The sequence below is a fragment of the Prinia subflava genome, chromosome 5 (assembly GCF_021018805.1).
Source record: "Prinia subflava isolate CZ2003 ecotype Zambia chromosome 5, Cam_Psub_1.2, whole genome shotgun sequence".
NCBI classification, from domain to species: Eukaryota; Metazoa; Chordata; class Aves; order Passeriformes; family Cisticolidae; genus Prinia; species Prinia subflava.
Window position 1 is genome coordinate 6,304,828 of NC_086251.1, and position 26,422 is coordinate 6,331,249.

Here is a 26,422-nt window from a genome sequence, read left to right on the forward strand (position 1 = left end):
GGGCTTGGACTTGTGTTTCACATAAAATCCTTCTTGTGATGGAAGGTAGGACAGCCCCATGCTGGTCATCCCACAGGATTGTTTCTGGAGGTTTCAGTTACTTCCACGATGGGATTTGTCTTCCTTCCCTCAGCACAGTGCACGGTGTTCTAAAATCAGCTTCCCAAGCCAAACCATTCCTGCGGCGGGAAGCTTCCCGCCGTGAGGAGCTGTTTGTGGAGTCTGATGGAGCCTGACAGACGGGCTCTGTGGCAGTGTGCTCCTTCCCAACAGCCAGCTCCTGCGGGAAAACAAAGTGCAGGACACTCTCTTTGGAGCCCACGGGGCAGCAGAGGGATTTAGCAGCTCTGTCGGGGCGTTGGGATCACGCGCTCTGCCAGCCCATGAGCTGCTGGCGTTTATCCAGTGGCAAAGCAGCTCGGAAAGCTCTCAGGACATGTTGTTCAGGCCCTGGGGCAAGAGGGAAATGCTGTTAATTTGCCCCTTCCCTGTGTTTTTTATCCCTCACAGCTCTGGGAAGGAGTCTTTGAGCTCTGACGTGGAGCCAGATTTGTTTTCTCAGCATGATCCGGCCGCGTGTCGGAATCTGCTTCAGCAGCACACAGGAACAGGGCATCAGGAAACTGTGTTGGTTGGATTTCTCTTGCACTAGAGGTTTTATTATCTCCTGTGACCTAAAAAGCCAGCCTTTTATTAAAAAAGGAAAGGGAATGTGCTCCCAGTGGGTCCATGTTGATGCGAATCCCACATGGAGAAGTCTGGCCATGGCCAGCATGCCTGGACACGGGGCTTTTCATCTGTTTTCCCTCTCCCTATTTATAGCAGATGGAGAAGCAACTGGAGTTTATGTCCCTGTGCCTTGTCCTGGATGTGAATGCAGAGGTTTCACAGCAGGACTGGTGTCAGAAGGAACAGGAATCAAGGAAGGTGAGCAGCAGAAGACTGGGAGGACTCTTGAGCATGCTGGGTTTGCTGCAGCAACCCAAAATATGTTTATGGACAGGGCAGTGTGGCTTTGGTTATATCCTTGGAGAGCAGTCCCTGATGGAGCTGCAGATGGGAACATCTGTGCAGTAATTAATGAGTGGCAATTAAATATGATGGGTGAGCTGGAAAAGGATTTGAGCCCTTTGAGAGGCTTGGGAGAGGAGCTAAACCTTGGGAAACCAAAGTTTGAGATACTTCAGTCATTTTTGAACTGGAGTTGGCTCCTCCATGGATCTGTTGGCATTCCATGCCTTTGGATCATCTCATGTAGAGAAAAGGGACTGGTGTTATTTTATCTTCCTTTCCTAAGTAAAAAACCACCATTGCCCAGTTTCAAAAGCCTCAAAGTTCATTTTCTGGGCAGCTCTCAAACCAGCTGACGATCCAGTAGGGAAGTGGTTTGGACCATGGAACAAGGTCCCCCCTGATCTGAGGCTACAGCCTGAGGGGATTTGGCTCTTTACTTTAGGCCAGCTTTTCATTTCAGCTGATTTTCTGTTTTCAGGGCTGTGATTCATGGGAGCCTCTGGCTTGGTTCCCAGAGCAGACTCCGTGTCTTGAAGGACCAGCAAGTATGGAATAGCCTGACCACAAATATTTCACCAGGACACAGTATCTCCTGCACCTTTCCCACCTGGCTCTGCTGTGGAGTGCCAGGGGTGGATTATCCACTGATCACTGGTGATAATGTCCTGTTTCCACTGTCATCCAGCCAAATATTCCCTGGCAAACGTGGGACGTGGTGCTGAGTACTCTTGTGGGAACACGCATGTGGCTTTCACCACGCCAAGGAGAGCTGTGCCTGAGGAGCAGGAGTTTCTCCCAGCTGTGCTGTCAGGAACACAAACTCCCCAGCTCTGGGACTCACACTGACCTTTTCCTAAAGAATCCAGGGGTATATTTTTCTGGAGCAGCTGGTATTGGATTGGAAGGTCAGAGTGGTCATGGAGGTGGTGGGAAGGGAGCTGATTTTCACAAGGTGACTTTGGAAGTCTGTGGCATGAGTGCAGCTGTGCTTCCATTTTAACTCCATCCTCCTTGTCCTTTTGCTCCCCCATCCCCAAAAATCCGTGTGCTGTTAATGCACTTGGAATTAAGGCAAGTGTGACTGCCCAGATGCCAGGGTGCTGCACCTGAGGTGAGCACAGCAGGAACCTGGAGCAGCAGGAATTGTTACTCCGCATTCCCCCAGCCAGTTCCTGCCCTCCAAAGTGCAAGGCTTGATTTTCCATGAAATTTGCCTATTTGTTGTCACACAACTCGCAGGAAAACGGTTTTCTCTGTGGCTTCTCCCTCATTTGCCTGGAATCAGGCAATGCATTAAAACTGGTCTTGGAGAGGATCAGGCAAGAAGAGGGCTTGATTACAGACATCTCATTTCCGTAGGAAATGGGGCTAAAAATAGGGAAGGAATGTAACGGAGACTTCTTTTTCTTGTTGCCCCCAGCTCCCCCTTTCCCCAGCTGGGAATCAGCTTTTGTCCCAAAATCTGTTTATTGCCTGGCTGTTGTTTTCTGGGGCCCAGATGTAGCCATGAGCCTGATTTTTTGCTTTGGAGAAGCTGGAGCCGGGCTGTTTCCAGGGGCTGATGCACAAGGAAGACACACGTGATGATAAGAGGAGTTTTTGGGAGAGGTCTGCTGGCTCTCCAGGCTCTCCACGACAGTCCCTGTGTTATCCAGGGGCCTCTCTCCAGCACTGATCCTGCTGGCAGCAGCTGTGATCCCGATAACCCTGTGGCTGCTTGAGTGCTGATGTCCCTGTGGGCACCAGGATATTCCCTTTGGACACTTGATAGGGGCTATAAATACCAGGTGGGCTCATGTTCCCTCAAGCACCCGGTGGGCTGTGCCAAGTCACCCCAGATGGTCAGGCTGAGAGATTCCTGTGCCCGAGAAATGACTGCAGCCTTTGGAAAAGGGTCTGAGTCCCTGATGTGGGCGCTGGAAGGCTCCACACCCTTGGCCAGGTCCCTTCTCCCAGCTTCTGTTTTTGCAGCACTGGTGTCACCTGGGATCCACATCCCACGTGTCAGGAGCGTTCTGGGGTCTGATGGAGAGAGGCAAGATGCTGCTCAAGGTGTTGCCAGGCTTGTCCCTTCTTCCCAGGACGCCCAAGGCACATCCAGGTTCTGCCCTGAGCTGTTACAGGTTCCCTGCACACCTGGGGTACACCCTCACGCTGCTGCTTGACAGCCTCGTGGTGCTGCTGCCCCAAAACACACAGAGTCCTGTTCCAGGCCTGCTGTGGAGTCCTTCTCTTGGATATCCACGGGGATTTAATTGCTGGTTTGTGCTGAGCCGGGATTCCCTCCTTGGGGCAAGGGGGAAGGCCGGGGCTAAGTCAGCTCCTCTTGTCTTTATTAACTTGTTCGGTGCACAAACATGGGAGAAATGATGATTTCAGGCACGGTTTGGGGGCCGGCAGCGCTCTGGCTGTGTTACTCTGGCTGGGGAGGTGTCGCACCTCCTCCCTCTTTCCTCACTCCTATGGACTCAGGGAATCCCAGGAAGGTTCGGGATGGAAGGGACCTCACAGGGCATCCAGTGCCACCCCCTGCCATGCACAGGGACACCTTCCACAGCCCCGTCCAAGCGTGGCTTTGCCCCTTGGAGGGGAGCAGCTTTCCCGGTCCGGGAAGCGCCGCCCGGCGCTGCTCCCTGCGGGGAAACTGAGGCACAATTCCCGAACCGCCTCCGGGACGGGATGAGGACCGCCTCCGCCGGCCAGGAGGGAGGAGGAGGAGGGCATCAGCCTCCCCCGCCCGGGGCTGAGCCCAGCCCGGCCCCCGGGGCGGAGCCGGCGGAGCAGCGCCCGGCGGAGCGGGGAGCGGGGAGCGGCGGATCCCGGGGCAGCCCCGGCCGGCTCCGGGATGAGCTTCCCGCGGCCCCTGCGCCGCTCCGTGAGCCTCAGCCCGGCTCGCACCCTGCGCCTCGTCGTGCTGGGACAGAGCGCCGTGGGCAAGACAGGTAGGACGGGGCTCCCCGGTGTCCCCTGCATCCCTCTGGCATCTTCCTGCCTCCCTCTGCTTTGCCCTAGCATCTCCCTCCCGGCCAGCGGGACCAACCTTCCCATGGCCCTTAGAAAGCCGGGACGAGGGGCATTCTCCCGGTGTGCCCGCAGCCGGCGGGGTTTAAGGGCGTTGCGTTTCCTTCCCCTCGAGTTTCCCACATGGACACTTCGCAGCCGGGGCTCGTTTCCCTTGCCCGAGGGGTCCCCAGCTGCGTGGGGGCTCGGGAGGAACATCACTGACCAGGAGAACTTTCCCAAAAGCCGGGCTCGGGATTGGGTTTTCCCGGGTATGAGGAGTTCGCTCCTCATTCCCAGCACCCTCGGCAGCTTTGTGGAGCCTCCTCCACAGCGCCGGACTGTTTTCCTTCAGGAAAACTCCTTTTCCCTGTGCCTTGTTCAGCGTTCTCCGTCTGTGCCTGCTGAGGTGAGGGTTTGGGATACTCTGCTGGGAGCACCTCAGCTCCCTCCTTCACCCCATTCCTTCCTGAGGATTATCCTTCCCTACTTCCCACTCCTCCATCCCGAGCTGTGAGCACTTGGGGGCAAAAGTGTTCCCTGTGTCCCCAGAGTGCCAGGGCTGGGGTCAGAGGCAGGGAAAACTGTGGATCCACCTGGCAGTGATCCATGATCCATGCAAAGCCTTCTAGGATGCTGCCGTGCCCTTGGGGACAGGGAAAGTCCTGCCCCTCTGGAAAAGGGAAGGCACCACAGCAGTGCCACCTGTGCCGGGCTGTCGGAGCCACTGGAATTGCGTTTCCACGTACAGTAACCGGCGTTAAGGAAAAATCCTAATTCCCTTGATTAAATTGAAGGAAGCACCTCCCCGCTGTCCCCGAGCAATGCTGGAGCATGGAATGGGGCTGAGCCCCGGGGTGCCCAGAGCCCCGAGGGGTCCCTGGCGGCATTTGGCCCCGAAGGAGCAGATGGATGTACGGGGTGTAGGAAGCCTTTGGCTCGCCCCCACCCCAAACACGAGGGTCTCCCTGCTGCTGGGCACCCCACCCGGCACTCAGCACATTCCCGGCAGCTTTGGGCCCTTCCTGTGGGCAGGTGCGGGGGTTTTTGTGCCTCCTTCTCCTCCTTAGGGTTGGGATCGTGCCGAGGGTCCTTAAAAACTCCTGCCAGGGGGCTGTCAGCATGTGTGCCTTGCAGCAGTGGGGTTTGTGGCAGTGTGACAGTGACACAGGCCGTGGAATCGGGGCACAGAGAGGTAATTGATCGGTGGCCGGTGCAGAGGAGAGCTGGAGCGTGCCAGGACCAGGGAGCAGCCCCCGGGAACGGCAGGCACGCAGCCCCGCTGAGTGAATCCCTCCCCTTCTGTGTCCCCTGGGTGTTGTTCTGCACGTCCTCCCCTGCCAGGGGACATCGTGTCACCTTCCCCGGGGGCTGTGCCCGAACTGCCGGGTCCTGCTGCCTGCCACCCCCTTCGCTGGGGACGAGGACACCTGTCCTGCTGTCTCTGCCCAGCTGCCAGGTGACATCCCAGTGATAGATGGAGTGTGGGAGAGGCGAGGAGGGAGCCAAGAGCAGCAGCAGCATCGCTTGAGCTCCTGTGGGGAGGACAGGGGAGGCAGCTGTGTCCCCAAGGTGGGGGTGACATCTCCTGGCCAGGGTGTGAAGCAGGGGAGGCTGAAGGTGGATTTCATCCCCAAGCTGCCAAGCTCTCATCCTGGCAAGATGTGAGTGGGTCCCACTCCGGAGCATCCCTGGGAAGAGCTGCTGCATCCACGGGACATAGGGCCAGGTCGGGAGAGTTGAGGGAAGGGAACAAGCAAAGGGCAAATCTCATGTGGGCAGCTGCAAGAGGGAAAAATAACCTGAGTTTGGGATTTTTGGAGCACTTTGGAAACGTTCAGGATCTGATGACCAGAGGTCCCAGTCCCTCCGAGCAGGGATGGGTTTGGGTGCAGCCGTGTGGTTTAAGGATCAGGGCTGTGTGAATCAGCTGTGTGGGCTGGAAATCCAGCCCAGCTGGGGCCTGTGCTATCCTCTGCTGCTGCTGCCCAGAGTAAACTTTGCCATAATCCAGAGCAGAGCTCTGCCTGCAGCACGTGGAGTGAAGATGGATCGGCGCTGGGGCCGCCGGGCAGCGGCACAAACAGGGCAGCATGTGGGCACGCACTCGGTGCCATCCCGAGGTAAATCCCCCCTTGAGCCCACAGCCATCCCCCCACCCCACATTTTAAAGCACAATTAACCCTTCCAGCTCCAAGGAAAGCCCTTCCCGAGGTGACTGATGTTCAGGATGAGAAGAAAAAAAGCTCCTTATAAGGCTGGGTGGCCGTGGCCACTCTGCCTGCGGCTGCTTCCCCCACTGGCAGCTCCCCTCGTGTTCCTGTGCTCCAGCCAATTTTTAATCAATCTAATTGGCTCCTCTTCTCATCCCACACCATGTGCTCCAGCTTTGGGTGGCTGCCTGACATATGACACACAATCAGGTGCTCTCTAGAGACCGAGCCTGCCTCGTCCTGCTCCCCCCGATAATTCTTTGCCCTCTTTGAAGGTGCCTGTAGGTGCCTCCTGCGGGATCCCTGGTTATCTCCTCAGAGCAGTTTGGCTAAGTTACCTGCTTTTTTTCCTCAAATCCCTTCCCTGCTGGGCAGGTTTTTAACCCAGAGGCAGACTGAGGGCGGGGGGGGGTGCTGAGAGGATGGTGACCCCCCCCAAAGAGGAGCCAAGCAGGTGTGGGAGGCAGTAGAAGTTCCTGCATCCCTCTTTCCCTTTCTGTGGTTATTTAAGCCTGGCCCATGTGTGGTGCCGCATTCCTGGGATAAACACACAGATCCTAATTGACTTGGTGTGGGTCTGTGAGGGCAGGACACCAGCAAAATCTGCTGCTGGGTAGCTGGGATAAACTGACCCTGGGCTGCAAGGGAAAGGGAGCTCCAAGTGTTGCTCCAGCTTTGGGGTTGGCCTTTCATTTCCCCTTTTGTTTCTGGGGGGGTTTTCATCACATCTTAGTTCTGGTGAGTTTTATCCTCCTGTCCCGCTCCCAGTCTGTTTTCTCTTCATCCTCTCCCTCCTGTCTCTGTGCTCCTGCCTAGCTCTTTTTGGGTTTTTTCCCCCCGTTTTTTTCCACTGTTCCACTAATTTCACTTCCCACTTCTCTTGCCTTTCCAAGCCAGCTCTCAACCTCTCCACTACCTTTCACTCTCATCCCCATTATCATCATCAACGCCTTGAAGGGCTCAAGCACCATTTCCACCCTCCACTCCTGCCCTCTCTTCACCTCCCAGCCATGGCTTTGTCCAGAAATTCCCTCTCCAGGCATCAGCACTGCATTTCCAAAGCAGCTTCCTGGAAAAGATGCTAGGGCCAAAAAGGCCCCAGGGAGGGTTTTGCCAGCAATTTGGGCTTTGCCTTACTGGGCTCTGGTGCAGGGGGAAGTGTAATCAGATGAGGGGGTTTAATTGCCTGAGCTGTGGCTGCTCCTGCTGCTCCTTTGCCCTTGCAAGGAGGAAAAATTAGTCCAGAGGACTGACAGCTCCAACAGGGTTCATTATGTTTTTTTCCAGCACTGACCGTACGATTCATCACCAGGAGATTCATTGGAGACTATGACCCAACCCTAGGTAGGAAAACTCCTTTTCCTTGCTGCTGCCACTGTGGCAGAGCCAACTCTTCTCCCAAATTCACCATACTCCCTCTTCTTCCTCCTCAACCAGACAGTGGACATCCTGACACCTCCCCGGGTCCTGCATGCCTTTTTGCCTTTCTGGTGTTATTTAGGCAAAATCTGTTGGGATGAGCCATTGGATTGCACAGGGAAGTGCTGCAGGCTCAGTCATGGGATCATAGAATAATTTAGAATCATTTAGAATCATAGGATCACACAGAATCATTTAGGTTTGTTGCCCTGGTTTCTGGACTTCTGAGAGTCCAACCATCGAACCAACAGTTCCTCCTCAGTTCCTCAAATTCCTTCCCAATCTGCTAGGGGGTGGCTTTTAAGGGACAGGAGACATCTAAGCCCCTGGAGCCTGTGCTCTCCTAAATTCTAGGATTTGGAGATTTTTTCTTTTTTGCATTTGGGTTATTTTTTGAGCACTGAAGCCATGTCTCTTCTGGAATGTCCCAGAGATGTCCCCTACCCCCACTCTCCTGTAGAGTCCCTCTCCCTCCCTTGTCACTCCCACACTTTGGTCACTTTGGTGACCAAGGCCACCTGGGCTGTGGCTGCTCCCTGGGGTTTCTCTCACACACCTTCCCTGTGTATCCTGCCCAGAAATGATCTACAGGCACGTGGCTGTCATCGATGGGGAGATGGTGCACTTCGAGATCCTCGACACGGCTGGACAGGTGAGCTCAGCTGGGAAAACACCATGGGATCAGAACGGCATGCCAGGGAAGGCAGTCCCTGCTCTTCCACTGGCCTAATTCCTGCTGTCTGGAACCCCATGGTGGTTATCTCAGGAAAAGGGTGTTTTGGTGCATTTATGTCTAACCTCAGTTACAGTGTGGCTTCAGGTGAGTATTCCCCCATTCCTGTGCAGGGCATAGCTCTGCTTCCCGTGCCAGTGGAGCACCCTGGCAGCTTAAGGGAGCACTGATTCCCCCAGTATCCACACCAGGACAGGGCTGATGGCCGTCCCCACCTGCCACACTGCCTAAGCCACCCCATCCCTGCCCTGGGCTGTCCCCAAACCCTTCATGGAGACGGTGCTGCACCCTCGGGGGGTTTTCCAGGGATAGCATCCAGCGGTGCTGGCATTCTAGCAGCGCTGACAGGAGCCTGTGTGCCCTGGCAGGAGGAGGACTCCCTGCAGATCGAGGAGAAGATCAAGTGGGGTGACGGCTTTGCCGTGGTGTACTCGGTGACCGACCGCTGCAGCTTCGACGAGGTGATGCGCCTCTGCTTCCTCATCAACCACCTACACGCCAGCCCCAAGCGCAGCGGCGCTGCCGAGCAGCCGCCCGTCGTCATCGTGGGCAACAAGAAGGACCTGCAGTTCGACAGGATGGTGTCCACCGAGGACGGGGAGAACCTCTCCAAAGCCCTCAAGATCCCCTTCTACGAGATCTCCACGCGGGACAGCTACGAGGAGCCGGTGGCGGTGTTCAGCAGCCTCTACCAGGAGCTGCTCAGGCAGGGGCACTTCTCCCCAGGCTCCTTCAAGAGGAGGACAGTGTCCAAGCTCATGGAGAAGATTCCCAAGATGCAAGCCAGCTCCACCCTGAACTCCACAGGCCGGAGCCTCAGCTTTAACTCCTTCAGGGACTACATTCCCGAGTGAGCGGCCGGGCTCCAGCCCGGGATGGGGGCGGCTGCTGGGGCTGTGCCGGCTCTCTGGAGGGGAGGGTCAGGAGTGGAGAGGGTGGCACTGAGGTACAAAAGCCTGTGGGTTCTTCTTCTTCAAGGGGCTTTGTGCCAGCGGGGAATGTTTTCCTCATCCACCTGATCCCTTTGTTCCCTCCTCTCCCTCCCTCTGGCATGGCTGCAGTGTAGCCGAGGTTGCCCTGGTGACTCCAGTGGTGTTGGGACCACGTTTGGAGGGAGGCTCAGACCCAGCACAGACATGTCTGGGGGGGCTTTCCCCCTCCCCTGAGCTGGCTGGGTGTGTCTGTACCCAAATCCAGCACCCACCAAGCTGGGTGACTCCTAGGGCTGTGTTGGCTCCTGGGCTGGCACCAGCCGTTCCCTGGGAATGGAGCCTTGCTGTGGCTTCCTCAGCGTGGCTGGTGAGTAAAACCCCCTGGATCCTCAAACCCTTCCAGCCCATCCTGGCTGTGCTCAGTAGCGTGGACACAACAGAGGTGATTCCAGAAGCTGTTTGCAGGTGCCCCTCTGCTCATCCACTGCCCTGTTCCCAGAGGGAAAATCACCGTGGGCTGAGGACTTGTCCTTTAGCACAGGGATGGGGCAGGGAAGGCGTGGGGAGGAGCCAGGCTCATGGCTCACACCCTTCCCTCCCTCTGGGTGATGTGTGGCTGGTCGGGTTGGCTGTGCTGGGACCCCGTGGTGTGACTCCCCTGTCCCCCCTGTTGTGACCGACCCCATTGTCTGCTGCTGTGTCCTGTGACAATAAAAGCTGAGTTCCCAACTGCCTGTGGCACTCCCAGGATAGGTTATTTTAGGGAGCTTAAGGAAAGGAGTGCACTGGTGTGGGATCACCCTTAAACTAGGGCTGGGCATTCCCCTTATCCTCCCCCTGAGCCCTGGCACCACACACCCTCCTGGCTCCCACCACCCCTAAAAGGCTTCCCTGGAGGATCACAGCCTGGGAAGCCACTTATCCCACCTCCCCAGCCTGCTCCAGAACCCAGCCAAGCACCCTTTTCCCTCCTACAGCTCCCAGAGGTGTTTCCTGGTGCTGCTTGTGTCTATCCCAGGGGTTTCCCTCCAAGGAAGAGGATTCATTGTATTCCATTTCTCTTCATACACCCACGTTCCCCCGTGGGAGGGAAAATGAGCCCCATCAAGGAGCTGGGCTGGGAAAGCAATTTGTGGCTGCTCCTTCTCAGCAGCTTCATTAAAATCCCACTTTTATTGAATTAAATTTAATTTAGTGAATTAAAATTCCCTCAGGGCTCTGTGTATGGGCAGAGCCCAGAATGGGCTAACATGCCTCAGTGGGCTGGACAAGGGTGGGGGGGTTGTTTATTTTTAGGGGTTTATGGCATTCCCAAGGGAGTTGAACACCGGGAGCTGGGTTGGGGGGTTTGTGATCCAGCAGCTGGTGTGGCTGTTGCTGCCCTGGCTGAAGAAGATCCAGTTTGGGAAGTGCTGGGATGGGGAGAGAAGAGCTCAGGAGGGCTTGAACTGCACTGGGACACTGAACACACACTTGAGCCTGTCACATGAAGGATTTGGGTGCTCTCATTCCACGCTGATCAGTTCCCAAATATCCCCAAGGCTTGTCCAAGGGGATGGGTTTAGCTGCTGGCTGGAGCCGGGCATGGTGGAATCCCACAATATTCAGCAGGATTTATTCCAAGTGATGGATGAGACAGGACCAGCTCATGAGCAGGAAGCCAGGCCAGTGCTGGAACAGCATCCCCACTGCTCCTGGCACTGGAGGAGCACTCGGCACGGCCGGGATCGCTGTCCTGGAGTAACCCCGGCCCGTTTTTATATCCCAAGGAATCCAGAAGGCTCCGTGTGGTCGCTGCCGCAGCCCCTCACAAGGGCTCCTGGCCCTGCCTGCTATAATTAGCACCAAACCTCATTAGGAGACGCAGAGGCAGCTCTTCAGGACTGGTAATTGCTAATTAGTGGAAGCCTCTAATGGCTCTCCAGGGACAGTTTCCTCTCCCTTATAAAGGAAGGTCTTGAGGATGCAGCAGGAAGAGGTTTTGGGAGGGGGGGATTCTGGGGGGCATAAATCCCAAATTCCTGTGGTGAGAGGTGTGCAGGGGTTGGGCAAGGGAGGAGGAGGAGGAAGAACCAAAACAAGAAGAGGAAGAAGATGAGGAGGAAGAGGAAGGCCCGTGCCTTCCTTGGAACAGAGCCAGGAGTTTCAGAGCCCCGGGCAGGTGAGTCCAAGCCAGGTCCCTGGAAAGGAGGTGCTCAGAGCCTCCTCGGAGCCCCTTGGAGGCACACGTGGTTTTGTGGGGATGTGGGACCTGCAGGGCAATGCCCCTAAAACAACATTTCAGGGGGGCTTTGGGAATGGAAGCCAGGAATGAGGGCTGGGGTTTGGTTTGCCTTGGAGCCCTCCAAAAAGAACCACACCAGTCCTTGGGGAGCACCAGGCCTCAGGGCTGCTAAGAACTCCCCCAGGGAACAGGGATGGGTGGAGCCTGGGTACCCAGGGCTGATCACCTGGGCGGATGTTCCTGAGTGTGGCTGGGAAGTGCCACCTCTCTGGGGACAGGTGGGTGTCCTGAAGGTTGTCCTGTGCCTTCCCAGCCTGTGGTGGCTCGGCTCCACGGAGAGAAGCTGAAGAATTTTGGTCTCATCATTATCCAAACAGCATCTCCAGGGCCGCGATTGAATTTGGCAGCAGGCAGGCTGCAAATCTGCTCACCAGATTTCTGGGAAGCTTGGGAGAGGCAGATGAAGCAGAAAGGTCCTTTCCAAGAGCTCCCTCGCTGTGCTCACCCCCAGCAGCTCCCTGGCATGCCAAGCCCCTTGATTATCCCCCTTTGACCCCTCTGCCAAGGAAAACCAAAATCGTGGCCTGAGGTTGTGGGGTGCAGCTGCTCTCTCTTTGCAGCCACAGCTTTTATCATCAGTTGTGCCTTGTTTTAATTGAAAAAACCCCAGAGGTTTGGGGCTTTTTGAAGGCTTCTCCTGAAGGAGCAGCACCTGGATCCGGCCTCACCACAGCCCTGTTCTTGGGAGTGGTGGCGAGAGTGGAATTGCCAACAGCCCTCTCCAAGCAGGTGCTGCCTTCAGAGATCCCGAATCAGCATCCTCACCTCCCTCTGAGGGATTTGAGCTTGGAGCAGGAACATTGAGGGTGTCCAGCTGCTGCAATATTCCCTGGATTTAAGGTACCTGGACGGGGTTTGGAGATGCAGGGGGGTAAGTACCTCATGAAGGGGGATTTCCTCAGCACAGTGGGCTCCTCTCTGCCCAGATTACAAATTTTACAGAATAATGTGTACCAGGAACCTGGTTTTGGTGTCCCCAAAATATCAGGCTTTCCCTGAAGGCAACAGGGGGGCAAGGGCTACAGAGGGGCTGTTCCCACCCCATCAGTACCAGCCAAAACTGGCAGCTGGAGCTGGCGACTTTCCAGCTAGGAAATTATCCATCCATGGGTTCTTTCAGGTGCTCCAGGCTGTCTCCCAGCCCACCTCTGTCTAAAATCTGCTGCCTGAGATGAGACCTTCCTGAAAACCCAGATGGGCTGTGGATGGACTCACAGAGCTCCCAAATCCAGTTCTGGTTCAGGGGACACAGTTGGGATGGGAAGGGACAATGGTCGTTTCCAAGGGCTGTTCCTGTTTATAAAGCCACGTTGTCAGTGCAAGCCCTGCTGCTCGTTTTTTGGCTTTATAAATAGCTGTGGAGTTCATGGAAATCTGGGATTGCTTTCCAGGAGGAAATCTGGGTTGAGATTTAGGAACCATATCACCCTTTTTGCCTTTTTTTTCTTTTCCTTTTAAACTGAGCAACAGCTCAGCTCCAATAAGGAGCCCAAAGCTCTCTAAGGCACGGAGAATTCCAGCACAGCCAAAGGCTTTTGCTGGCCCTGAAAGGCAAGGCTGGGAACTGCAGGGGGAAGGAAAACCCAAGGAGAACGCCCACCATGGCACATTGGCTGGTTTATTCCCGGGATGGATTCTGATGGTATCTTTTCCCTTTGGATAAACTCTGGGAGGGCAGGAAGATGGGATATCCATATCCATCCATGCTGCCAGCTTCAGGGAAAGCTGAACCAGCTTCTGGTTCATCACTGTGTCTCCCAGCTTATAGATATCACAGATAAAAGGATAAAAATGAGAGTTTGGTGTCGGCTTTTGAGGTGCTGTGGGATCCACCCCCATGGGGAGAGTTTTGGGATGAGGCTGCTCCCCACTGGGGAAAATGGAGCAAAAATGTCAAATCCTGGAAGCACTTTGCTGCTCCCACCAGTCTTCCTTTGCTCTTGGCCAACCCACACAGCTTTCCTGTATGTTTTTTTTAAATCATAATATTTAAGAAACCCCAAACCAGAAACCCCAGGAGGGTCTGGCTGGGAAGCTGCGGCTGTAATTGCTGGTGCTTAAAGGCTGTAGGAAAATATTGATGGAAAGGGCTGGGCCTTCCCAAGTGCAACCCCACAAAAGTGGAAAATCCCTGTGGCTCTCCGTGCTCTCCCTTTTTCCAGCCAGCCTGAAAGGTGATGACAGAACTCTGGAAACAAGTGTGACCCACAGGGATATCCGGAAGCCTCCCTTAGGGGACAGTGACCCTAAATCCCAGTGGGAATAACCCTTGGTCCCTGTTTTCTGGGTGTTTCACCAAAAAGCTTGGATCCTCAAACTCTGCTGATGGATGCTGGTGAGTCAAATGTCTTTCCAGCCTCTCACTCCATCCTCTCCCTGGGCACCCTGCAGGTGCCACATCCCACACGGCCCAGAGAACCTGGGGGGCTGGCAAATCCCAGAATCCTGCAACAGTTTGGGTTGGAAGGGACCTTAAAGCCCGTCCAGTTCCAGCTCCCTGCCAATGGGAAGGGACACCTGCCACCAGATCAGGGTCCCTCAGCAACCTTGGAGCTTGGAAAACCCCACTGGATATAAAAACGCGACCTCAAGGTCTTTTCAACCCTGAAAAGTCATGAAGAGAGAAAAGATGCTCCATTTTGTATAGGAGTTTTTTAAATGTTTAAAAAAAATCCCTCTGGAAGCAGAGGGGCAGGACACCCTTCTGGAATCCAGGGAGCCACCCCGAAATATTTTTTTTCCCTGTGGCTGGTCAAGGCTAAGAGGTTTTTGTTGGCAGTGGGAGGAAGATGAAGGGAGGTTTCACTCTGCTCATGGAAGCCAGTTCATGCTGAGATTTTTAATGGGCAGGAAAGTCATAGATCCATTCCTCCTCCCAAAAACCAGGAGTTCTGGGAGGGTGGGAGAGGGCTCGGCCCAAACCCTCAGGCCATGTGCAGAGTTGGGGGGGGCCCAAACTTGGCCAAATATTGAGTTGTTGAAAGCTCCAGCAGGATTTTCCCCTGGGATTTGAGCTGCTTTTTAAGAAAAGGTTTTTAAAACCACCCCCATTTCCTGCCATCCCACCCAGGCATGGCCTCCTGTCCCTGCTTATCCCACTGCATCCGCGCCATCCCGGGGTTTCCCTAATCCCACCTTGGGGGCCCCTCTGCCATTCCATGGATGTGATTTAATCTTGTGCCATGGGACAGAGCTTTGCCTTCAGCTGCTGCAGCCAAACAATCTCATCAGCTGCCCCCCTCCCAGCCCATTTAGTGGTGGGAAACAGGGAATTGCCAATCCCTGGGCAGTTTTTGTGGCTTTTGGGTGCTGCTGCCATGTCCCTTTCTCTCCCTTGGACAAAGGATTAAACCTCCCTGGAGTACCAGGGTCCCAGATCATACCAAAGATTCCTTTTCTTCTCTCCTCTGCCCCATTTCTGCAGGTTTTGCAGCCAAACTGAGCTCTCCCTGAGGCACATGGATCTATGAAGCCTCACAAGTAATTCCATTGGCTCTGGCTGATGCTGTGGGTGAATAGCTCTGGATCACCACAGGGTTTATTCACTGTACTTGTTCTCCTTTTCCAGGTCATGGGGGAGTGTTGGGCACTCAAATGCCTGTAACATCCCTGGTGGAAGGAACATCCCTTCTTCCTTATTTTTTAGGTTTTTTCTCTTTTATTTTACCTAGATTTGGGGTCCCATGGGTCCATCACCTACAGTTTTGCATTAAACCTCTCCTGACTGTGTCCCACAGGGATCCCCAGCTCCTTTGGGATGGACATCACAGTCTCCTAGCTCATATCCAAGCTTTTTTCACCCTTGCTTTCTTCATCCTGATGTGCCCCATCATTTTTCCCTCCATCCAACACTGGATATTGTCCATCTGCAATGAAAAATTAATCCTGGAGAGGAAAGGCCCATCCAGGGGCTTATTTGGGCCACAGATGAGAATTTTCCTGGTGAATTTGGCTCTCCTGGGACTCTCCTGAAGTCTGGGGTGAGCAGGGCTTTGGCCTTGAGATTGCTGGGGTTTTGCCTGGATGCAGGATGGGGAAATACTTTTGAATCCCAAGGTTTTTTTAATATCTTGGCAGCCAACAGGTTGTAATATAGCGTGGAAAATCCAGATCTTCTCTGATCACCTGCAGACAGGGTGAGATGAGGTGAATGGGGACTGGAGCACGGAAAAGTCAATGGAAATCTCAGATTTACAGAGCTTTTGGAGCAGTGGGGATTGCAAGTGTCCTGGGAAGTGGCTACTTTCCCTGTGGATTGGGGCGCAGGCAGCACCTTTAGCTGCAGCACCCATTTTGGCAGCCCTGGAGTTAATCTAAGGGAGGCTCCACTGCCTCATGTGAAGCAGGAACAGGGATGAAATCCCCCAAATTTGAATAATGACAACAACAAAAGCCAAAGCAGGAGACTGAGGAGGCTCAGCACTCCCAGGGCTTCATGTGTTCATTCACAGGTGTGGAGTAAAGACTCAGCCAGAGCCACCTCAGCAAACTGGCAAAAAAACCCTTTAAAATTATCCCCCTATAGATAAAGGCCTCCAAAAATTAATATTTTTCGTGTCCCGCCTCTGCTGGGGGTGCAGCCACCTGTGGCTACGTGAGGACTGCGGGGGAGCGGGCGGGAGGGAGGGAGCTTGGCTTAAATAACGCTCCTGGGTTAGTCTGGATCAAGTTCCTTCAGCTCCACGGGTCTCAGACACGGCCAGGAGGGAAAACTGCCCTGGGACAGCAGAGGAAAACCTGCTGCTGGTGGGAAAACCACTGGGGAAAACACCGAGGACACTTTGGGGGCTGTGACGGCATCTCCGAACCGGCTTTTAGGTGAGGGGGTGATGGGGGGCGCAGGGGTTGCTGCGCTGTGCCAGGGGAGGTGGCACCATTCCCAACCTGCCATCGGGGAGCGGGATGGAGCCTGGGATGCAGGGACAAGCCAGTGCCACCCCGTGAAGCTGTCACCATGGGTGACCCCTCTCCTGGAGGAACAGGAGGTGCCCGCTCCCTTGGGCTCAGCCAGAGCCCAGCCCCTGCCCACAGGCAGTTTTGGTTTGTGCTTTTCCAGGGAGCAGAGAGAAAGGAGATGGAGAGAGGATGCTGCATCCCCTCCTTTCTCGACCCGCCCTGGGATGTTTTCCTGCACCCCTGGCTCTTTGCTGCTGCTTCCAAACAGAGCAGAGAAGTGATGCCAAACCCCACGGAGCAGCAGAGGCTGGAGGGAGGCCCCGATTCTCATTGTCCATGGCCCCATCTCCCTCCCGGGCTCTGGGCCACGTGCGTCCTCCTCCTCCTCGGTGTCACTGGGTGCCGCTGGCTGTGCCAAGGGGCTGAGCCCCTGGCTTTGGGGGCTGAGCCACCGTCACCGAGCCCAGCAGTGGGATTTGCTGTGGAGGAGGCTGTGAACGGGACTCCCCTTACCTCGGGATCAGTGCAGAGAGAACAGAGTTGCAGCTTTCCTCCTTTAAAACTATTTTTTTTTAAATTTAATTAGGTTTTTTGTGCATGCTTTTGGAGCCATCCCAGAGGATCTTCTGGAGCTATCCCAGAAGATCTTCTGGAGCTATCCCAGAGGGTTTTCTTCCCTGTGCCACTGCAGGAGGGGAGAGCAGCGGAGCCGCGGCATCCCTGCGATCGCACCATGCCCCTCTCCCGCCACACCGGCCAAATCCCGGAGTCCACCTGGACCCTGGGCTTCAGGGAGATGACGGAGCCCTGGAAAGGCGCCTTGGGCTGCCTCGGCGTGGCCGTCTTCTTCGCCATGACCATCGGCATCATCTCGTGGCAGGCTCTGGAGCAGCCCCCGGAGCAGTGGGTGCTGCGGGGCCGTGACGCGGGGCTGCTGTGGGAGCGCGGCCGCGGGGCGCTGCTGCTGCGGGCGCTGCCGGCCGGCCGGCCCGTGCTGGCCATCGCCGTGGGCAGCGTGCCGGCCAGCCAGCCCCCACCGCCCCGGGACCGCTGCTGGCACGACGGAGGCCAGTTCTGCTATTCCTGGGAGGAGGACGCCGAGCTCCGGCTCTCCCTGGAGCCGCCGGCAGCCCCCGGGACAGAGTGCTACGGCGTCCGCTGGAGCCCGCTGCGCCCCGACGTGACCCTGAAGGTAACGGGGACCCCTCTGCCCAGCTCCAGATCCTCTGGGATCCAGCAAGGGAGGGTCTGGCCCGACCATAATCCCCCAGCTCAGTTATGGGGTCGCACCGTGCCCGTGGCTCCCTGTCTTCCATGGCCGGTGGGAAGAACCTTTTGGGAGCATGGTGCTCTGAAGCTGAGCCCCAAAATGCGCTGTGGGGCCACGCTGGTGGAGCCGGGGTGGGAGAGCTGTGTTTATATGGAGACGGAGTAAATACCCACTGAGATAACAATGCTGGCGAGAACCTCGGGAAGGGCTCTTCCAACACAGACACAATGGGCAGCTCCCGTGGGATGGGAATAATCCGTGTCTGCTGCTGCGAACATTTTTGGTAGCATTCCCTGTTTTCTCCCTCAGTTAAATAAAAGCAGACTCTGGGAATGAGCCTTAGGAGAAACGCTGTCAGAGCAGGGTATCCAATTGGGGGGAGCCCTCAGAAAAGGGAGAGAAGCAGGATGGGATTCTCTGGGATGGAGGATTGTTCCCCTTTAGCCATAAATCACCTGTTGGCACTGCTCTGGGTGGGTGGAAGGCGTTGCCTGAGCACAAACCCTGGGTCTCCTCCACTGACACTGGTGTGAGGTATTTCAGAGGATGCCTCACAGCAGTGAGACAGAAGGCTTTCCCCCAAGAGACAGAATAGGCTTTCCCCCACCTTAAAAAAAACCCCAAAAACCCAAACCATTGGAAAATATGATCCAGCGAAATCTGAGTTAAGAACAGACTGTTTTCCCTCTTTCCCAGCTGGTGCAACGAGTTCAGCTGACACCTGGTACAGCTATTCCGAGCCTCCACGGTTTCCACTTTAATAATTTACATCTCCTCTCCCCACCCCTTGGAGAGACTTAACCTCTCTGTGACCCCGAGCTCAGGACTCCAGGAGGCTCTGAAGCCTTGGGATTGGGAATAAACATGGAGTGGATTCAGTGGGGGGTCCCTGCGTCCCCCTCTGCCACCCCAGGCCCCCTTCACGGCCTCAGATCTCTGGGCTTTGGGGGAAGCCCATCCTGCCTGGGAAGTCACGAGGACGCTAAGTCCTGCTGATCCCTCGATTTGGCAGAAAGAGGAAAGTTTGAGAAGCTTTGAAGTGAAAACTGATCATTTCTGGCAGGAAAATCTGGTCAAGGATGGGTATGTCCCCCATCCCAGGGCCCTGTCAGGCCTACCAGAAGTGCCCCAAATCTCCAAACTGAGTCTCTTGAGGGAAATTGTAGTTATCAGCCCTCAGGAAAGAGGGAAGCTGTGCCTTGAGAGTGAGGATGTGTCGCCCTCAGGACACAGGTGTCATCAAGGTGGGGGCTCAAGATGGGGCTAAAAGTTCTCAGTGAGAGCTCAGGTGGGTGCAGAGTCACCCCAGAAACTCCAGGGAAGGCAGCTTAATGTGTTTTTTAGGTAAAACAGAAAAAAAAAGAGGAAAAACCCACCAAATTAAAAATACCAACCAAATAAAAAATCTGACCAAACCAAAGAAACCTGACCAAACCAAAAAAAATCAAACAAAAAAACCCCAAACAAACCAAAATGCACCGATTTTCCGGCTGGGTTTCTCACAGTGTCCTCAGTGCATTTTAAAGCTGTTTCCTTGAATTTCCCCCTCCATTGTCCTGTCCCACAGCCACTCACGCCTGCAGAGTCTCTTTGCTCAAACCTTTGTAGCATCCTTTCACCAATTCAGAGGTGTTTGATAACTGTGGTGGGGTGCCAGAAGTGTGACTGTCATGGGAATTTGATTTTATTTGTGCTCCTCCAGCAAAAACTGGCAGGCTTTGGGCAGCATGTCTTGCTTTTCCTTTTTTTTTTTTTTTTAATGAAACCATAATTTTACACTGTAAAAGGGACACATTCCACCAGCACAGTTTTCTCCAAGCCTGGCCTTTGCGCTCCCCCTGAGTATCCCTTGCTCTTAGACGATGCTTTCCTGGCTGCAGGATTGTTTTTCCATGGTTAATGTCTCCTGGTATGGAGGGCCGAGCATCCGTGCCCAGCGCTGGCCCCTCAATGGTGCTGAGAGCCCTGCGCAGCCCCTGGTCAGCGGCGACCTCAGCACAAACCCCGATGGCTTCGGGCCTGTCCTGGAGAGGTTTTTCCTGGGATCCACAGGTAACCACCTCCTTCCCTGTCCAGAGTACAACAGCTTCAATCCCTGTGCTTCTCTGCCCCTCTCCTCACCTCTAAAGCAGATGGTTCAAGAGCAGTGTAAATGTCTCTGGGAGTAAAATATCCCGCAAGTGTAGCAGCAACGGGGCACGTGGGATGGATCCCACACCGCCTCACCCCTGTGGGAAAGGCTGTGACACTGAAGCTGAGTGCCTGAGGATGGGGGGGCCCAGGTTACTCTGGGGACATCCTGTGCTCTTGGCATGCCTGGTTTGTTTCTAAGCCCAGATCTGTGCCCATTGCTGCATCCCCAGCTCCACTCGAGCGGCTTCGTGGCTCCCTGATACCGCTGTGGGATGCTGGACTCAGGCAGGGGTTCTGCTGCTGGTGTCATTTTCTGGGGTATATCTGGATTATTCTGCAGAACATCAAACTTGAGCTATTACCCCAAATTAATCCAATTGACCTACAGCTGCCCTGCACTGCTGAGGCCACTGAATGCTGAGCAAAAAGGCCAGGAAAGGGAGAAATCCAGCCCTTGAAAGACATTTTGGACTCTACAAGAAAACAGCAGGAGCAGGGTGGGGATGCTTGGCATGGCTGGATACATGGTGGGATCAACCCAGGAGGACTTGGCACCAGTCAGGCTCTGCCCCGCTCATCCCTGTGGCTCCCAGGACCGGGAGCAGCCGGGCTCTTGCTGAGACAGCGTTTTCCCACTTTTTCCCCCAAAGGAGTGACGGTGACAGTGGCTCCCGACGTGTCCCTGCTTCTGTCTCTGGAGAGCCACAGGCAGTTCTGCCTGGAGACGCCGGTGGGACGCGCGGAGCCCCTGCAGTACCAGCTGTGCGTCAGCGCCGACGTGGCAGCCGCCCGCCGGCACGCGGCCAGCGCTGCGGCGGGAGCGGCCCGGACACCGCCGGACACTGCGCTCCTGCGGTGAGCGCTCCTTCCCCTGCGGTGGGAACCTTCCCAGCGTCCGGCCCTGAGCACCTCACAGGGCATTTCCCACCCTGCAGGTCTCCAATCTGGCGGTACCATGGCCCGGAGGGTTCTGCAGCCAAAATCAAGCGAGGTCTGAGGGCGCTGGCAAGGAGGCTGAAGCGGCATCGCCTTCAGGAGGGCATCGTGGCCCTGGGGGAGCGCGGCACTGCCATCCTTGCCGCCGCGGTACGGCCATCCTCACACCCTGGGGGCACATGGGGAGTGTGGTGCTCCTCTTCCACAAAGCCCTGATTCCCGCCTTTCCCGCCTGCAGGACCTGGTGCCCTCGGAGCGTGGGAAGAGGCAGGCCCCGGCCCTGGTGGAACCTCTGGAGCTCTCCATCACACTGTCCCCGTACGCCAGTGTCACCTCCCCGCTCTTCCTGCGCTCCCTGCGCGGCGGCGAGGCCGCAGGATACTGGCTCAGCCGCCAGCCCCGACCTGGGGGCGGCTCGGTACGGGACCCACCTCAGCCCCCAAACCAAAATGAAAGCTGAATAAACCCCCTCAGGTTCATCATTTATCAAGGGACACAGCCTGATCCCACTGTGCTGGGACACAGCATCTCTAGCCGTTCCTACGGAAGCAGCTTTAAGATTTCCACTTCCAGTGTTCAGAAGGTTCCCCAGCTCCATTTTGTGTGGTCATTTTAACGATCCCTTTGCCACCATCTCAGGGACTTCTGGAGGGGCTGAGGGAGAGTTTAGACCTTGATGTGCTGCACCACGACAGCGCAGGGTGGGATGGGGGCAGCGTGGCATCACCCAGCCTCACACCCCGGACTCAGCAGGATATCCCATGGATCTGACAGGGATTTGCATCCTCCTCCACAGATCCCGCTGCTGACCACCTGGCAGGGGCAGCTCTGCGCGCGCCTGAACGTCACCAGCGAGGCAGCGCTGCACTGGTTCCTGGCTCGTGCCCGGCGCCTGCAGCAGGCACTGGGGGCAGCCTATGTGGCCTTCCAGGGAGTCGAGGGCAATTCCTTCCTGGAGCAGGATGTCCCTGCCCCCGCCGAGCTGGCGGGGGATGGATACGCCGAGGTGCTGGCAGCGGCGCTGGCGACGCTGGGCAATGGCACCGTCATCAGCGCCGGGACCAGGTGGGCACCAGGGCGAGGCTTGGCCGGAGCTGACTGGCACAAGAGCTTGCTGTGGGATGGCTAAAGTGGTGCTTGGAACACGTTCTTGGTATTCCAAGATGTTTCTTGGTGCCCAGGGAAGGGGTGAGGAAGTGGGCTAGGGCAGCGTGTTGGAGTCAGCGATTCTTGTGGGATCTGAGGGTGGTGTGGCCTCAGTTGCTCAGAGAAGCTGCCCCATCCCTGGGAGAGTGTAAGGCCAGGTTGGATGGGGCTTGGAGAAACCTGGGATAGTGGAAGATCTCCCTGCCCATGGCAGGGGGTGGGACTGGATGGACTTCAATGTCTCTTCCCATCCAAATCATTCTGGGACTATAATCGGGCCCCAGTGAGTCCCAGCTGGGCATCATGGAATTTCAGCCCCTGCGAGCCCTCTCAGCACCTTGAAGGGTTTGTGCTGTTTCTCCAGATCCAGTTACCTCCCGCTGTTTGTCCAGATGAGCCCCCTGCGCTCGGACTGGAGCCACGCCGGGCTGAAGGGGCTCATCCCCTCCGTGCTGCACTACAGCCTCCTGGGCTACAACTTCTTCATCCCTGATGCAGTAGGTAAGGATTTTCCATTTTCCTCCTCCTGTTTCTGGCTTCTCTGCAGTGAGTTTTGCAGCTTTTTTCCAGGCAAGGGAGGTACATTTGCACCTTAGGTGTGCTATGGGGAGGCTTGGAGCATTTTGCTCCCAGTTTTCAGTGGTGCTTGCTTGATTGAGATGAATGTTACCAGGGAAAAAAGTGAGGAATTGAAACCAAAAGAATGTGCTGCAAACATTGCCAAGCAGCTCCAGCAGCAGCCAGGTCTCTGGGGATGCCTTGCCCAGAGTTCCACCCCAGCACACCCCTGTGGGGCTTGGCTTGGGCTAAATCCCACCTGGCACAGCCAGGAGCTGCATCCCCAGGCTCCTGGCTGGGGGATGGATGTTCCTAAAACTCCAGCAGCTCTGCTCCAAGTCTGCATTTCTGCTTCAAAGCAAAATGGCTGCAGAAATCCTGCAATAAAAGCATTGTAAAAGGGCAAGAAACAAACTTTAATCAGGGCCAAGTGGATCCATTTCCCTTTTTCTTGGAGCTGGTGGAGTTAGTGGTGGTTAACACATGCTCTGAGTGTGCAGAGGCTGTGCAGAAGTGTCAAACATGGACAGCTGAGCTAAACAGCCCTGAAATAGGGATTGAGGGCAATTTTTCAATTTGGCCTCTATTTTTAGCCGGTTTTCCTTAGAAAATGAGGCTCAAGCAATCCCAGCATAGGAGTTTGCTTCCCAAAGAGGTGCTGGAGTCCTTGGCTTGGATGGACAGGAGTGCAGATCCTCCAGCACAGAGAGAGCTGGGCAGTTTGCTGCCAGGGGTTGTGTCCCAACAGCCTGGGAGCTGCAAGAGTTGGGAAAAGCCCCTGGAGGAAACGGGAACTTGTGGATGGCTGGGTGAGCCCTCAGCATTGGGGGGTTTGTGCCATTTCCAGGGAAGCTGTGCCATTTGCAGGGAAGCTGAGCCAGGTTTTCAGGGCGATGGCTCCTAGAGGCACTTTGGGAACTGGAAGGAGCTCTGAGGTTTCCCAAGAACCTTGTCATGCCAAGTGAGGCCCTCATTCCAGCCCCATGTTCCTGCAGGAGGCAGCGAGGCTGGAGCCACCCCAGGGGACCCGGAGCTGTTTGTGAGGTGGCTGCAGATTGTGACATTCCTGCCCGTGATGGCCTTTGGGACCCCGCCCTGGCTCTGCTGTGACACCTGGGTAGGTATCCCACACTCCAGATGGGAGGACACCGGGATTCTGACATGGCCAATGCCCCCAAAAGCCATGCAAGGCCTGGCAGAGGTCTCCTGCCAGCTGCTGTCCTCAGCTTTGCTCTGAAGTGGGAATAAATCCATTATCTATGGGTTTAGATTCAAGTACCAATGGATTTAAATCCCATGGATTTGTATCTGTTATCAAAAGATTTAATTATATTTCAATTCAGCTGATTCATATGCATCATCAGTGGAATTTAAATCAAATTTAATAAGGTCCTTTATCAACGGATGTCCATTGATAAATCAATTTAAATCCAATTAACTAATAACCATTATCAGTAGATGTAAATCCATGGGTTCATATTCATTGTCAATGGATCTAAATTCACTTAAATCAAATGCACTCATATCCATTATCAATGGGTTTAAATCTGTTTACATCCAATGGGTTTATATACTTCATCAATGGATGTAAATCCATTTAAACCCAGTGAGTTTATATTCATTGTCAATAGGTTTAAATCTGTTTAAATCCAATGGGTTTATATTAATTATCAATAGACTTTAATCCATTTATATCCAATAGATTAATGTTCAATATGAATCGATTTAAGGACATTTAAATCTAATAGATTCGTGTCTATTATCAATGTATTTACATCCGTTTAGATCCAATGCATTTGCAACCACTATCAATAGATTTAAATGCAATGGATTTAGAACAATTATTACTGGCTTTAAATCCATTTAAATCAAATGGATTCATATCCATTATCAATGTATTTAAAATCACTAAAATCCAATGGATTTGTATCCATTAGCAGTGTATTTAAATCCATTTAAATCCACTGGATTTAAATCCATTAACAATGGATTTAAATCTATTAAAATACAATGTATTAATATCTGTTATCAATAGATTTAAATCCAGTGGATTTATAACAATTACCCATGGATTTAAAACCATTGAAATCCAATTGATTTATGTCCATTATCAATGGATTTAAATGTATTACCAATGGATTTACATCCAAATCAATTAATATCCAACATCAACCCCATTTGCACCATAACTTGATCAGGACATTCCCATTCAGTAATTTCTCTTCCCAAGGGAATATACATTTTACTTTTAATTTTTTAATTATTTATTTTTGGTTTTTCCCTGCCTGCTTTGCTGTTTCCTGGCTGTGGGGCCCCTCATGGATTTGTCCCCCACCTGCAGGTCCTGAATCTGACCCGCCAGTGCATCCAGAGGCACCGGGACTTTGTCGTGCCACTGCTCCTAAAATACAGCGAGGAGTGGCAGAGTTTGGGATACCCCATCTTCCGCCCCGCCTGGTGGCTCAGCCCCACAGACCCAGCTGCATTCACCATTGAGGATGAGTTTCTCATTGGAGATGAGGTGGGAATTCTGCATTATTCCTGTAAATCCCGCTCTGCACAAGTACAGACCAGGAACTGGGTTTGAGCAGATTTAAATCCAGGCCAAAGCAGCTGAGTTTTGTGGGGTTTGGGGTTTTTTGCTTTTTGGAAAAGCTTGGCTTTCCTCATGAAACTCTTATTTAGGGTCCCAAACCCCTCTATCAGCTATGGAAGTGAAATGATTTAGCAGGAATAAATATGTTTGGGATGTTGGGAACTGCTTTTGGGAACTGCTTTTCCCATAAAACAAGGGGGAAAATTGCTCCCTGGAGGTGGGATTACATTGGCTCTGTCACTGGGGAGGAGGTTTTGCAAGAAGCACACATTTCTGATGGCTTTTTTCATTCTGTTTTTTGAAAATATAAGCTGGATGGAATCTTAGGGCAGCTGCAGGCAGGGATGATCCCAATCCCAGTCAAAGGAAGGTCACTGCACTGCATGAATGTTTTTAAACTGACAGAAGGCAGGGATAGATGGGATTGGGAAGGAACTCCCTGTGAGGGTGGGGAGGCCCTAGCACAGGGTGTCCAGAGAAGCTGTGGCTGTTCCATCCCTGGAAGTGTCCAGGGCCAGGCTGGACAAGCCTTGGAGCAACCTGGGACAGTGGAAGGTGTCCCTGCCCATGGCAGGGGGTGGCACTGGATGATTTTTAAAGTCTCTTCCCACCCAAATTATTCCAGAATTCCCTGATGACCATCTCATCTCCACACGAACATCCTGGCTAATCCTCCCTCTGCTGAAGTTCTTGTTTCTTTATTTTCCTTTTCCCTGCAGGTCCTGGTTGCTCCAATAACAGAAAAGGGACAAACGTGGAGGGATATCTACCTGCCAGGAGAGGGGCACCTCTGGCTGGACACCAACACTGCCCGAGTGTTTGATGGTGGCACCACCCTCAGGAATTACTCTGCCAGCCTGGCTGAGGTGCCAGTGTTTGTAAAGACCTCCTGAATCCAGGCTGGGCAGCTCTGGGACAGAGACCTCCAAAGGCAGTGCTGGCCACAGGTGCTCACTCTCCCCTCAGACTTTCAGCCTCTTTGCACTTTTCCAAGATCCTTTTTGTTGGTTTTTTTAAATTTTATTAATTTTAGCAGAAATTGTCTGAATTTTCTTACTCGTTGTTATCTTAAAATAGTGGCTCTGCCACCAACACCCATCCACACTGAATGTTGCATTCTTTCCAGGGTTTTCCTGGTGAATGTTTGTGTGTGTATGTTCAGGTGGGCATATCCAGCATTTCCAGGCCCCTGGCACCACGTTCAGAGAGGCAGGGAGGAGATTTTCCAGGAGATAAACAAACATCAGCTTATACCCGAGGGGAAGTTTTGTATTTAAGGAAAAAATTAAATC

The 26,422-nt window shown here is 54.2% G+C and overlaps 2 protein-coding genes across 2 annotated transcripts; both read left to right on the forward strand.

Moving 5' to 3' along the window:
* The first annotated feature begins 3,673 nt into the window (after positions 1–3,673).
* LOC134550927 (ras-related and estrogen-regulated growth inhibitor-like) lies at positions 3,674–10,043 on the forward strand. The gene is made up of 4 exons (XM_063397870.1): positions 3,674–3,956; positions 7,515–7,571; positions 8,225–8,298; positions 8,748–10,043. Exons 1-4 carry the CDS (start codon positions 3,860–3,862, stop codon positions 9,231–9,233), a joined length of 714 nt encoding a protein of 237 aa, XP_063253940.1. The 5' UTR covers positions 3,674–3,859; the 3' UTR covers positions 9,234–10,043.
* Positions 10,044–16,510: 6,467 nt separating this feature from the next.
* Positions 16,511–26,394, forward strand: LOC134550562 (SITS-binding protein-like). The gene is made up of 10 exons (XM_063397304.1): positions 16,511–17,683; positions 19,642–19,813; positions 20,545–20,749; positions 20,830–20,980; positions 21,069–21,248; positions 21,627–21,895; positions 22,341–22,477; positions 23,530–23,651; positions 24,876–25,055; positions 25,850–26,394. The coding sequence occupies exons 1-10, from the start codon at positions 17,225–17,227 to the stop codon at positions 26,021–26,023; spliced, it is 2,049 nt and encodes a 682-aa protein (XP_063253374.1). The 5' UTR covers positions 16,511–17,224; the 3' UTR covers positions 26,024–26,394.
* The last annotated feature ends 28 nt before the right edge of the window (positions 26,395–26,422 follow it).

Coding starts and splice junctions, on each gene's coding strand:
- LOC134550562 (XM_063397304.1), top strand. CDS start 17,225: ATGCCCCTCTCCCGCCACACCGGCCAAATCCCGGAGTCCACCTGGACC. Junction 20,750..20,829: donor CCGGACACTGCGCTCCTGCG/GTGAGCGCTCCT, acceptor CCCACCCTGCAG/GTCTCCAATCTGGCGGTACC. Junction 20,981..21,068: donor CTGCCATCCTTGCCGCCGCG/GTACGGCCATCC, acceptor TCCCGCCTGCAG/GACCTGGTGCCCTCGGAGCG.
- LOC134550927 (XM_063397870.1), top strand. CDS start 3,860: ATGAGCTTCCCGCGGCCCCTGCGCCGCTCCGTGAGCCTCAGCCCGGCT. Junction 7,572..8,224: donor AGACTATGACCCAACCCTAG/GTAGGAAAACTC, acceptor TATCCTGCCCAG/AAATGATCTACAGGCACGTG. Junction 8,299..8,747: donor TCCTCGACACGGCTGGACAG/GTGAGCTCAGCT, acceptor GTGCCCTGGCAG/GAGGAGGACTCCCTGCAGAT.